General features: G+C 42.3%; 1 protein-coding gene across 1 annotated transcript in view; it reads right to left on the minus strand.

Moving 5' to 3' along the window:
• The window catches only part of slc44a1a (solute carrier family 44 member 1a), a 29,143-nt gene extending 18,125 nt beyond the window's left edge, over nt 1-11,018 (minus strand). The window contains exons 1-9 of the mRNA XM_071407257.1: nt 10,747-11,018; nt 10,255-10,344; nt 9,163-9,305; nt 7,669-7,805; nt 7,463-7,556; nt 7,207-7,376; nt 6,375-6,464; nt 5,742-5,890; nt 70-256 (exon numbers count right to left, since the gene is read on the minus strand). Coding sequence (XP_071263358.1) covers nt 70-256; nt 5,742-5,890; nt 6,375-6,464; nt 7,207-7,376; nt 7,463-7,556; nt 7,669-7,805; nt 9,163-9,305; nt 10,255-10,344; nt 10,747-10,770 — 1,084 coding nt within the window. The 5' untranslated portion in view covers nt 10,771-11,018. The remainder of the gene's footprint in view (nt 1-69; nt 257-5,741; nt 5,891-6,374; nt 6,465-7,206; nt 7,377-7,462; nt 7,557-7,668; nt 7,806-9,162; nt 9,306-10,254; nt 10,345-10,746) is intronic.
• Between the last annotated feature and the right edge of the window lie 3,129 nt (nt 11,019-14,147).

Raw genomic sequence — 14,147 nt, forward strand, 5'->3', positions numbered from 1 at the left:
GAAAGGCGAAAATAAAAACATGAACAAAAATGTCTTTCACAATGTGACAGAGTTGTATTCTATTCTGACCTGCGGTTCCGAGGAAAAGGAGCACTCCGAGCCAGGACACCCAGAAGAGCATGAGGCTGAGGAAGGTCCAGAAGGGCTGCAGGGCCAGCAAAGGCAGGTGAGTGAACACCTTGCCCGCCACGTGGAACAGGGTGATGGTTAGTGCCACGCGCTTCCTCATGAAGAACAGCAGCAACAGCAGGATCACCTGAAAATGGTATACACACACAATGTGACGTAGTCGGAAAGTTCTCAGGCCCCTTTTCCACATTTTGTTACGTTACAGCCCTATTCTAAACTTTATTCAATAAAAAAAAAAATCCATCAACCTACACACAATCCACCATGGTGACAAAGCAAAAACAGGTTTTTAGAAATGTTTATAACAAATAAAACAGAAATACCTTATTTACAGAAGTATTCAGACCCTTTGCTATGCGATTCAAAATTTAACTCGGGTGCATCCTGTTTCCATTGGTCAGCCTTGAGATGTTTCTACAACTTGATTGGAGATGATTTGGAAAGGAACACACACCTGTCTACATAAGGTCCCACACTTGCAAAAACCAAGCCACGAGGTCGAAGACATTGTCTGTAGAGCTCCGAGACAGGATTATGTTGGGGCACAGAACTGGGGAAAGGTATCAAAACATTTCTGCAACATTGAAAGTCCCCAAGAACACAGTCGCGTCCATCATTCTTAAATGGAATAAGTTTGGAAAATCCAAGACTCTTCTTAGAGCTGGCCGCCCAACCATCTTTGCAGCACTCCACCAATCAGGCCTTTATGGTAGTGGCCAGACGGTAGCCACTCCTCAGTAAAAGGCACATGACAGCCCGCTTGGAGTTTGCCAAAAGGCACCTAAAGACTCTCATACAATGAGAAACAAGATTTTCTGGTCTGATGAAACCAAGATTGAACTCTTTGGCCTGAATGCCAAGCGTCACATCTGGCACCATCCCTATGGTGAAGCATGGTGGTGGCAGCATCATGCTGTGGGGATGATTTTCAGCGGCAGGGACTGGGAGACTAGTAAGAATCAAAGGAAAGATGAACGAAGCAAAGTACAGAGAGCTCCTTGATGAAAACCTGCTCCAGAGCAGACAACGACCTTAAGCACACAGTCAAGAAAACCCAGGAGTGGCGTCGGGACAATTTCCCTGAGTGGCCCAGCCAGAGCCCGGACTTGAACCCGATCAAACATCTCTGGAGACCTGAAAATAGCTGTGCAGCGATGCTCCCCTTCCAACCTGACAGAGCTTGAGAGGATCTGCAGAGAAGAATGGGAGTAACTCCCAAATACAGGTGTGCCAAGCTTGTAGCCTCATACCCAAAAAGACTCAAGGCAGTAATCCCTGCCAACGGTGCTTCAACAAAGTATTGAGTAAAGGGTCTGAATACTTATGTAAATGCTGTGCTTAATTTGATCCGGATCTGGCACATATCCGTTTTGGACTATTTTGTTCCCGGAACCTATTTGGCTGGATCCGGTACATCTCGAGGCATGATTTTTTTCTCTCCACTTTTTGCAATGTAAAGATCATAACAAAAAGCAATCTAAGTTAATTCAAGTTAAATATTTGTTCATTCTCCTGCCCCCACAAAAAAAAAAAAAAGTGAAAAAGTTTATTTTCAGCCCGGGCCTAATATTCTAAGAGTTGATTCAGGTTGGGCCGATCCCGGTTTATGGTTTGCGTAACACTGTAACCTGTTTGAGACCAACGCGTGGCCGTGGCTGTGTGAGGAGCGCGCCAGTATCCCTCACATAACTACAATGAAATTAACATTTTATGATCTCTCTCCCTCTCGCTGTTCTGATAGACACGAGCCTGCAACTCATCTCTCCATTGTTGCACTTCATCATCCTTGATAAATTGAAATAAATTAGCCAAAAGTTATAGAATTACTGCGGTCTGTCAGAAATAAAGGAAATCATTCAGAATAGCCTACTACACCATGAAAAGGCCTAGAATTTAGCCACAGAGGATCAATATATATATATTTTTTTCATTGTCTAGCTGTGGATTGTAGCCCAATAACAAGGAATAGCCTACCGCTGGGAACACGCAGCAAATATGTCAGTGAAAAAACAGCATGCCAGACAAAACAGGCCTTTCGCAGCATTTCAAATGCTTCCAAATATTGTTTTACAAGTGAGATAGGCTTTTGGCACAAGCGCATCTGCCATCACCAGCGAGTGAGCTGTGCATTATTGGGCAAGTCAGTGAAACTGGAAAGCATTTTTAGCACTATAATTTCTTCCTCACATTGTAGCCTACAATGTCTCCACACACCTAGGCCTAGGCTAATGATGGATTCAATACAATATTGTACCAAAGTCTCCAGTCATGTAAAATGATGTAGAATTGCATGAAAAGCGTTTATAAAAGAGCTGATTTTTAGTAGCCTAGGGTTTGGGGAAAATGTTCCCAATGTGTGCACCTTCTGCAAGTACCTCTACTCTACTGCTCTATGCCACTACACAAATGCGATTAGCATGCAATGCTTTATTAAAAAGCAAAATAGTACCTCAGAGCTCCCCAGGTCACCCCCCTCTTGTGCTCACTTTTTGTTCCGGCACCTCCCGATTTACAAATTAAGACCTGTGTAAATGTGATATTTCATTTTTTATATATTTTTTTTATGTGAAAAAAATTCTAAAACCTGTATTTGCTTTGTCATTATGGGGTATTGTGTGTAGATTGATGAGGGACCATTTAAAAAAATAATCAATTTTAGAATAAAGGCTGTAACGTAAGAAAATGTGGAAAGAGTCAAGAGGTCTAAATACCTTCAGAATGCACTGTATGCTGGTTATCAGTTATAGGATAGGGATGTGAATACATTTACTCAGTGCTAGTTATCAAATGAAGATAGGAGTATGTAGGAATGCAGTGTTTTCCACTAGTGCCGACCATCTGCTTAAACAGCAGATTACAGACTCATTTTCAGCCGGCTACTTTTTCGCACTTAAATTCACAAGGCTACTTTTCAATTTTAAATAAAGTTGTAGAGAAGTACAGATCAGGGTTATAAAAAAGTATCCGAAACTTTTGAACATCCCACGGAGAACCATTAAATCCATTATAAAAAAATGGAAAGAATATGGCACCACAACAAACCTGCCAAGAGGGCCGCCCACCAAAACTCACAGACCAGACAAGGAGGGCATTAATCAGAGGCAACAAAGAGACCAAAGACAACCCTGAAGGAGCTGCAAAGCTCCCCAGCGGAGATTGGAGTATCTGTCCACAGGACCACTTTAAGCCATACACTCCACAGAGCTGGGCTTTACAGAAGAGTGGCCAGAAAAAGGCCATTGCTTAAAGAAAAAAAATAAGCAAACACATTTGGTGTTCACCAAAAGGCATGTGGGAGACTCCCCAAACATATGGAAGAAAGTACTCTGGTCAGATGAGACTAAAATGTAGCTTTTGGGCCATCAAGGAAAACGCTGTCTGGCGCAAACGCAACACCTCTTATCACCCCGAGAACACCATCCCCACAGTGAAGCATGGTGGTGGCAGCGTCATGCTGTGGGGAAGTTTTTCCATCGGCAGGGACTGGGAAACTGGTCAGAATTGAAGGACTGATGGGTGGCGCTAAATACAGGGAAGTTCTTGAGGGAAACCTGTTTCAGTCTTCCAGAGACTTGACACTGGGACAGAGGTTTGCCTTCCAGCAGGACAATGACCCAAAGCATACTGCTAAAGCAACACTCGAGTGGTTTAAGGGAAACATTTAAATGTCTTGGAATGGCCTAGTCAAAGACCAGACCTCAATCCAATTGAGAATCTGTGCTATGACTTAAAGATCGCTGTACACCAGCAGAACCCATCCAACTTGAAGGAGCTGGCAAAAATCCCATTGGCTAGATGTGCCAAGCTTATAGAGACATACCCCAAGAGACTAACAGCTGTAATTGCTGCAAAAGGTGGCTCTACAAAGTATTGACTTTGGGGGGGGGGGGGGGGGGGGGTGAACAGTTAAGCACCGTCAAGTTCTGTTTGGTCTTATTTCTTGTGTTGTTTCACAAGAAAAAATATTTTGCATCTTCAAAGTGGTAGGCATGTTGTGTAAATCAAATGATACAAACCGCCCCAAAAAATCTATTTTAATTCCAGGTTGTAAGGCAACAAAATAAGAAAAATGCCAAGGGGGTGAATACTTTCACAAGCCACTGTAGAATCCTATACATCCCACCTCGCGCACAGCAACAGTGCCTGGACCACATCAACAGTGCCTGGAGTGTTGTTCACACTGAGTGAAGTTCTGAAATATACATTTTTAGAAGTGCACAGGCATAGAAGTTGGTTGAATTTACCCAAAAGTGTACTAGTGTGACTTAGACCTCATGTTTTTGGGCTATTTACATCGTTTTGTTCACACACACTAGGTTGTTCATCTGCTACCAGCAAAAGGATGTCAGAGAATCTTTTCTCTCAGACAAACAGAAATGTGAGGCCCGCCCCTTAAAGTGGCAGTGGCAGCTGAAAATGTTTGTCTCAGATGTGAGTCATATATTAGAGGGTACATTGATTGTAATTCATTGAGCATGGAACACCCCAAAAAACTTTTATTCATAAACTTGAGTAATTTATCATAAAACACTCTTCTTCAAATAATTTAATTGTGTGCTCCTTGTAAAACATGTCAGCGTAGAGCCGTGAATTTGCACATCCCAGGTAATGTAGCCTGTGTTAACGAGGAGTCAAAATCAACTTACACTGTATATGAACAATAAGGCTAACAGACACCTTTCATTTATTTTTCAAGATAACGTGGGCATTGGGCTATTTACATTTTTCTGTGTGAATAAAATACATAATTTGACGAACATACATTGTGGCATTTCATAGCTTGCAGTAAAACTGTAAATAAGACTGCGATCTCAAGAGGAAACAGGTTAAATGTAAAAAATAATAATAATAATGGTATTTTATTTAGAAAATAGTCCTGATCATATTGGCCTAGGCCTGGACAATATCCCAAACTACTAACAATACACTGAATTAATACATTTCTGTCGTTTAAATTATAAAATCACGTACGTCTACACACAATACCACAACAAATTTTCAAAATTTGGAAGTTAAATTTTGCTGTGTATTTCAAGGCATTAGAATGTACCACAGGCCAGCAAAATATAGGTTGTTCTGCAACAACAACAAAAAATAGCAAACCTAAGGGGGCAAGTCACCCTAGACACCCCCCCCGGGGGGCCTGTATGTGTACATTTTCTATTTGTCTGGCCACGCCAGGTACATATGGAAAACACTGATTCGGAATGGTGGGGCGGCAGGTAGCCGTGTGGTTAAGAGCTTTGGGCCAGTAACCGAAAGGTCGCTGGTTCAATATCCCCGAGCCCACTATGTGAAAAAATCTGTAAGAGTGTCTGCTAAATGTCTAAAATGTAAATGTGGGTCAGGTCATTTCTGTCTGTGTTACAGAAGAAACTATGGCTTTTATAGTTGCAGAATCAAGACACGTTTTTGCAAAAGCGTTGGTCAGGTTTTCCAGTTTTCCAGACTTAAAGCTTGCCTGTCTCTGTCAACATCAGGCTTTTTCTTGTTACTGAAAGAGCAAATACTTGATAACACAGTACAATATAAACCCTCCATGCACTCTCACAACACAACTTACCCATATAAAACAGCAATCACAACACATGGCGACAAGCACACACACGTACCGTGAAGACAGTGGCAAAGATGGCGTAGACCAGCAGAGCTTGGACGTTGTCTGTGGCCACCTGCTGTTGGGGTGTTGGGGAGGTACCAGTCTGGTCGGTCAGATTTGTCCTGTGGTCCACGTAGAGCCACCACAGAACCCCGGTCCCACCTGAAACACACAGTTCATTTGGCTTCCTGACTTTCATACTGTTACTACTTCTTATTGAGCTCCCTACAATGATTATCCGGAGAGAAGTTGTAAAAATGTTTATCCGGAGAGCAGTTGTAAAAATGTTTATCCGGAGAGCAGTTGTAAAAAAAAATATCCGGAGAGCAGTTGTAAAAACATTATCCGGAGAGCAGTTGTAAAAACATTATCTGGAGATGGTAATTCCTCACTGCAGGGACAATGGATTGTGAGGAGAGAGGCTCATTCTGGTCCATGCTCAATTTTTGCAGTGTGTTTTTGCAAGCAATCTAATTTTGTGAGGTAAAATTTATTTGAACTCACATTTCACAATCTGACATAATGATAGGTCGACCTTTTAGGCTTTACAATAGAAGTGTGCTATAATACACGTTTCTTCATACATTTTTAAGCACTACAGAATGAAGGAAGAGACGTTTGAGAGCCAAATGAACGGGAAGCTTACCTATAGAGCCCAGAACCACGAGGGCGGTGAGTATCCAGACCAGCACGACAGAGATGTAGCGAATCACCACCATCAGGATTATGGAGAGGACTACAGAGGATAGAAATAAAAGAGATGAAACCATAGCCATTGTCATGACAAAAAATGCCTTATTATTGTATAACGGCTATATTTATTGAAACATACGGCATAATTGTGTGATGTTTCATGTACATTTAAGGGGGGACACACACGACTACTTCTTTTGGATGCCAGCGCTCTACAGTGCAACCTTCTTCTCGTATATGCGCTTAAATATTTTGCTGTGCGACCTGGAATTTTCATTTAGTGCGCCTAGAATGAAAATCACCCAGATGATAATTGTTGCAATAATTAGGCTACTTCACTGCACTGCAGCCCGAGTACCATGGAGAATACACTGAGCGCAGATTCATGACGGTCATGCTTGCACTATTACTACAAAGAAAACGGCTTGTTTACCTCAAATATTCTCCATTGTGCTCCTACATGTCTACGTGTGCTCCTAAATCTTTCTCCTAAATTTCTATGTGTGCTCCTAAATTTCTGTGTGTGCTCCTAAATGTTTCTACTTTAAAAAAAGGTCAGCGTAGAGCCCTGTATGCCGTCAGCTCTCCTGGAGACATTTCCTGTTATGATTTCCTGACCCTGTCTCAGGAAACACAACTTTCTAGGTGGAGAGCAGAGGCCTCTTTGGCACAATTAAATCAAGCAGTACACAGAGAGAGAAGTCATTTAGGATATACACAATAATGCTTTACGAGGCTATACAGACAGCTAGAACATACATTTCCCACTTTAGGATGTACAGTACCTAGAGCCAGCACGCATAGGCCCATGATGATCTCCTTGCTGGCCATCACCCCGGCGATGACCCTGTGCAGCATGCTGTTGTCACTGACGAAGGTGACGAAGGCCTCAGCGAACTGGGCATAGCAGGAGATGTCCACAGGAGTGCAGCGGTGGAACACCGGGAGAGAATTACTGCACAAGGGGAGAGGATGTGGGAAATGGTATCATCAGCATAGTCTCGCTAGTGTGACTTGACACTGGTAAAAAAAGGACTGTACCTTGGTGGCACGGGGAGTTTGGGGCACTTTTTGGATCTCTCTCCGTGGCTTGGATACTTGGAGACTGGGATGTCATACGAGCAGAGCTCCGACCCTATGTAAAGAGGAGAAATAGGAAATAAACATTGCGTAATTCATTTCCACACTGTGGAAATGACCAATGAATACATGCATACAGTACGGATTAGAGCAGGAGGAAGGCGCACCATTTTGCAGCGCAAACTTTTTGACGTCAGTGTACGTCTTGAGCTCTATGTCTGGACACCTGGACACACAGAGGGCCATGGACTTGATCTTCCTGTTCAGAATGTCAATGTTGCAGGGGTCCAGGAAGAAGACATACCTGGAAAAGGTCAAAGAACAGGACTTCAATTAGGATGGAGGGAAGTAGAAAAACATCCTGAAAAAGAGTGAGATGGAGTGTATTGGTCAATGGCACATGCTCCTTGAAGGAAGCCAAGAGCCCAAGTAAGACAGAACTAAACATCTGCAAATTTGAGTAACATCCTTGAATGTTCCCTTCCATCTTGCAATACAATAAATTGCACATTTTCCTAAGTATAGTTTCATAGTAGACTTTGTGATGTAGGTTGTGTAAAATGTGATGTGGGATACAGCTTATCAAACAGTCCAATCTCTGTAGCCAAAACGCCCCTGCTGCCCCTCACTCAAAACGTCAATGGGCAACCAGCCCAGCTTTTGAAACAAAGCCCATTGTCTCACTGAAACTGTTCCTAGAGACTGCTAGAATGGAAACTTACTGGACGAGCAGCTCAAAAAAAAGAAAGTTGAATCATGTTTGAATAATTTATTCGAATATCTTCCAAAAAAAAAAAGAACATGGGCGTGAATTAATGCAAAACATTGCTGCACTCAGGCTGCATGTGAAATGGCACCCTATTCCCTAGTGCACTATTATTATCACTATATAGAGAATAGGGTGCCATTTCAGACCCACATCAGTCTTTTCTGACCACAGGTAACAAGAAGTGAGTATAGTAAGATTTAGAGTAAAGTGTCCTACAGTAACACCCTGTGCTGGCAAGATAATTAAGCAAGAAGGCATGAGGTGGTGTGGTATATGGCCAATATACCACGGCTAAGGGCTGTTCTATCACACGACAACGCGGAGTGCCTGGATACAACCCGTAGCCATATACCACAAACCCCCGAGGTGCCTTATTGCTATTATAAACTGATTACCCACATAACTAGAGCAGTAAAAATAAATGTTTTGTCATACCCGTGGTAATCAGCATTCAGGGCTCGAACCCCCCAGTTTATAATCCTCTGTAACCCACTGATCTCAGTGGTTAACCCATCAACAAAACAAATGCGCATCCAAGCTTTAACAGGCCGTGCATCAGATGAGCAAGAGAGTATAAGTGGCAAACTGGATTACCAAATGATGAAATCCGTGTTTGTGCACCGCTAATGTTAAATGGCGCGTGTTAAACTACCACAACAAAGGCTTGTCGATTGTGGGGAGGAAGAGGGAGAGAGTTAGCCTGGTTAAATCACACTGAACAATGGCGAAGGCCACGTTCTGTCTGGTTTAACCAGGCTAGGAGAGAGGAGTCATAACCTGCTGAGCCTACATTGTCATGGGACTGGACAGCTCGACCAAAACATAGTTATTACTTTGCTATTACATGATAGGCATCCATCTCGAGATGTTCCACATTTCCAACGCGACTTACTTGTTGTCGGTCTGATCCCGGCCACTGAGCTCGACCCCCTCGATCTTGCCATTCTTCTGACCGCAGGTGTTACCGTAGCTGTCGTAGCCAGAGATGAGCCTGGATGCAGCTCCCGTGGAAATGGAGAAACCAGCGATACAGGCCTACAGGGGAAGCAGCTTCCATTAATAACGATATCACCATCATGACAATGCACACACAAAAAATATCAGGGTAGCACTTAACTATGCTGTTAAATACTGATTATTGTATGTAGTGCCTTTTGCTTAAAAAAAACTGAAGGTTGTCTTCCACAATGCTTTGGTTCCGAATTCAAGGTCCAGTTGGTGAGGACAGAGAGGAAGAGGCGAAGCGAGAGGGATAACTGGGCCCAAAGTCTGTCTTCGCCAGCATGTGACGTTTTTGTATGGAGGTTAATGAGTGTCAAATGTCATTAACAAAAAAAAATTATGCCCGAATATACGTTTTGTAATAATTAGGTTGTTATGAGTGTACTTATATAATTAGGCCACGTTACATCCCGGCAACTATTAAGAGTTCTGCCTGGTAGTCACTAATTAACACAGCCACAAAGTCATAAATCCTGCCTATTTCTAAAAAAATTATTCTTCAAATGTGATTTTAAACCTCATCCTTAACCACACTGCTAACCTTATGCCCAACCCTAAACCTTAAATTAAGACTAAAATACAAATGTTTGTTTTCATGAATGTTTACGATACACTTTGTGGCTGTGGTAACTTGTGCTCATTCACACGCGTATCTGCCCCCTCATTGGCTAGAATGGTCCCACCTGATCTTGCCTCCTCCTGACTGCTTTCCATTTTTGAAGACATGTATTTTCATTAGAGCCGCCACTAGAGTATCTGGTCAATATAATCGATCATCTGTTGTGAGGAGCAACTGAACAAATGTCCAGTCGACTGCAGTCTAAAGTTCATGACCTTTGATGACACGGTTGTTGTAAAAGTCATGCAGTCCCAAGTCGGACACTTTTTATAATAACGTGACCAGGGTTAGTCAACGTCTTGACAAAAGCGATCCGCTCGAACGCGCCCATGGTGGTCTACAAAGAAATCACAACTAACTCACCATTCCGATACAGAACAATGTGAATATGATGAGCCATGGAATATCCGTGCAGCTTCGATCCTCCAATGGTTTCCACTCGCGCTGCTTTTGCTAACAAATAAAATTGAGAAACAATCAAAATCGTCATCTGTGAACACCTGGTGCATGCGCGAAACTGGTTTAACCTGGCGTGCTTTTTTGTTGTTGCTCAAGTCAGTTTTTCCACACACAGCAACTACTGTACTGTAATTGACTAAATAACTTAGTTTCACCCAAATTAACATGCAAGCGTCTTTTTACACACGGAAGTAGCCCGTTGTTTAAAACGTAAGCAACTATGGCTTACTACATATAGTACAAGACAACGCCTCGAAGGATCTACAGTCGACAACAACGTGTACGTGTTCGTAGCTAAATGGATATCCCAAAACAGATAATGTTAGCAACTTATTTGGCAAATCCAAAAATGTCTAGCTAGTTAGTTTTGTCTTAATTATCCCGAACCCCGATTACCTCTGAACTGCCACAGCATCCCATTGTTAACAGGCGATTTAGGGAGTGACTGGAACTTCCAAAACACCACAATCGCTTAAGTTTCAAGTGCCCGCCTCACTTCCTTGCCTGTATTTTACACTGCGCTTCTAAACAGATTAGTTGTTTAGCAAACTCTTCTCCTCAGCTGCATCCATGGCCTCTATTGATAATACGGAATACTTCGCAAGGATGTGTAATGCATATCCTACTTTTTACTGCAGGTAAAAAGCAGGAAGAGTTCAACTTTCCTTATGACCGAGGCGGAAGTGTCGCTGCAATCACACGTTTTTTAATAATATTATTTTGTGGCACTGGGTACACTTTCACTGTACGTTGGACGCAATTGTACCCCCACTGAAAACCCATTGACATTAAAACCGTGAAAACCCCAAAGAGTTTATTGCAGACATTCACCTTATGGAAATAAATGTTTCTATTCAAATGCATGTTCTTTTGACATGAATACAAGTTGCAGAATTTGCTAACGGCTTTAAATAAAACATGTTTGTTTTTTTGTATTTTGAAATGTTAGAGTGTTGGTGGACACAGACTTTAGTTATCCAAGAAACAAATGTGCTTTTGTTTATTTTGGCAAATAAAAACGTTCAGCTACTACAGGGCATAACAAAAGCACCATAAACTTCCAGCAAGAACCTCAGTGATAATGGCACTGACCATCCAGAGCCATTTGTAATGAGCATATCAAAGTCAACTGACAATTCAGTGTGAAAGGCAATTCTAATCCCACTGCCCTGAGTGATGACAGCATCTCATGATTTCATTCTGAAGCATAACACTCTAAACGGTGATGATTCACACAGAAACCTCGCCTGGTTGCTGTCTCCGTTCTGCTATTAGACAGAATGTTCATATTTGAAGATTTCCGAAAGGCCAGTCTCTTTGGCAAATGACAGGAATGTCAAGGAGGGGAATGTTAGCTACAAAGACTGGTATCCAGACTAACACAAACATGGTGACATTTCTTTTTTCACCTTTATTTAACCAGTTGAGAACAAGTTCTCATTTACAACTGCGACCTAGCCAAGATAAAGCAAAGCAGTGCAACACAAACAACAACACATGGAATAAACAAACATACAGTCAATAACACAATAGAAATAAATTATATATAGCGTGTGCAAATGAGGTAAGATTAGGGAGGTAAGGCAATAAATAGGCCTTAGTAATTCCAATTTAGCAATTAAACACTGGAGTGATAGATGTGGAGAAGGTGAATGTGCAAGTAGAGATACTGGGGTGCAAAGGAGCAACAAAATAAATAACAATGTGGGGTTGAGGTAGTTGGATGGCCTATTTACCGATGGGCTATGTACAGGTGCAATGATCTGTGAGCTGCTCTGACAGCTGATGCTTTAAGTTAGTGAGGGAGAGATGAGTCTCCAACTTCAGGGATTTTTGCAATTCGTTCCAGTCATTGGCAGCAGAGAACTGGAAGGAAAGGCAGCCAAAGGAGGAATTGGCTTTGGGGGTGCCCAGTGAAATATACCTGCTGGAGCGCGTGCTACGGGTGGGTGCTACTATGGTGACCAGTGAGCTGAGATAAGGTGGGGCTTTACCTAGTAAAGACTTATAGATGACCTGGAGCCAGTGGGTTTGGCGACGAATATGAAGCGAGGGCCAGCCAACGAGAGCATACAGGTCGCAGTGGTGGGTAGTATACAGGGCTTTGGTGACAAAACGGATGGCACTGTGATAGACTGCATCCAATTTGCTGAGTAGAGTGTTGGAGTCTATTTTGTAAATGACATCGCCGAAGTCAAGGATCGGTAGGATAGTCCGTTTTACGAGGGTATGTTAAGCAGCATGAGTGAAGGATGCTTTGTCACCAAATAGAATACAAACGGACACTCAATCTACTAGCTCAATATATCAATCTCTTCTTCACAGATCTAGAACAGCATATCATATTTTGCAATGACCTGTAGGCTAGTGGCAAGGACTGCAAAATGTTTAGATTCCCAAGGAAAAACAAAACACAACCACGTTTTTCACATCTATAATGTCTCTCATTTATGAAATGGATGGTTGTATAAAAATATTCTACTGCAAGTTGTTAAATTGACAGACACTGTGAGACAGCCCCTAAACTCAAAAAGTGCAGAAAATGCCTTCATGGGGGGGAATGGGCCACATAAACTCATGTAATCCAATATTGCAACAAAAATTTGGAATACAAGTAGTCAGTTGTCTGCCCTACATACACAAACAAAATAGCATTAGGATATCTTAATGCATCTTGGAGACTTGTAAAGACAGGGACACTATAGGCGTGAATAAATACTATGAATATTTATGATAAATGTAAGTACTTTCCTGGCCATAATAAGTCTTTTGATGTATGTAATTGGAGTAATACCTCCCCCTAGTGGTGAATTTGGAGAACACCCCGACACCAGATAAGAGTCGGCAACATTTATGAGATTGTGGATCTGTTTCCCACCCAGATTAAGCCCGCTCAGTAGTTTGTGTCCGGGAAACCAGCAAGTAAGACTTACTCTTGATGTAAAGTCGCAGTTTAGCTGACGTTTTAAGTTTTAGCAAACTTTAATACGCATTTCGCAACTGTCATCTGAATACTAAAAAATGTAAGAAAAAAAGTACTTTCTATTCTATATGATAGTGTTGTGTAGTTGTTCCTTTCTGTTGTGTAGTTGTTCCTGCTTGGAGAGTTGTTCCTGTTGTATGGTTATATACAGTAGTGCTGCGTAGCTGTACCTGTTGGTTCTATAGCTTTCTCTGTTATTGTTGTGGCAGCTGTTTAGCTCCTGTTATCATCCCACATCCCGCCCAGCGTTGGGCCCTCCCATGACTCTGAGCATGAGCACCAGGTCCTGGGCATAGCTACACATGGGGCCAGGCTGGTGCCTCGGAGGCTGGGGGAACTGTCCCTTATTGGAAACTACACCTATAGAGAGGACAGGGTCAGTACAACACACACACAGGTATGCAAGAACACATGCACAGTTCTGACCTTCACAAAACCTCACCATTCCAGTGTACAATGAGCCAGTCCTCCTATATCCCCATCCATGCTCAAATCACTTTACATAATAAAATGGCAAAAGTAGTGCACTATAATAGGGAATAGGGTGCCTTTTGAGAGCCTACTCTGACTACAGTGACTTTTATACAGGTAGGCCTAAAGAGGTAGGCCTAAACACTATAGTGCATCCCAAATGGCCCTATTCCCATAGGGCTCTGGTCAAAAGTAGTGCACTATTAGGGAATAGGGTGCCATTTGGGATGCATGCTAGACTGAGTGTACAAAACATTATGAACACCTGCTCTATAGCTATGATCCTGTCAATTGTTAAATCCACTTCAATCAGTGTAGATGAAGGGGAGGAGTGTATATCCAG

Source organism: Salvelinus alpinus, chromosome 6 (assembly GCF_045679555.1).
Source record: "Salvelinus alpinus chromosome 6, SLU_Salpinus.1, whole genome shotgun sequence".
Classification (NCBI taxonomy): Eukaryota; Metazoa; Chordata; class Actinopteri; order Salmoniformes; family Salmonidae; genus Salvelinus; species Salvelinus alpinus.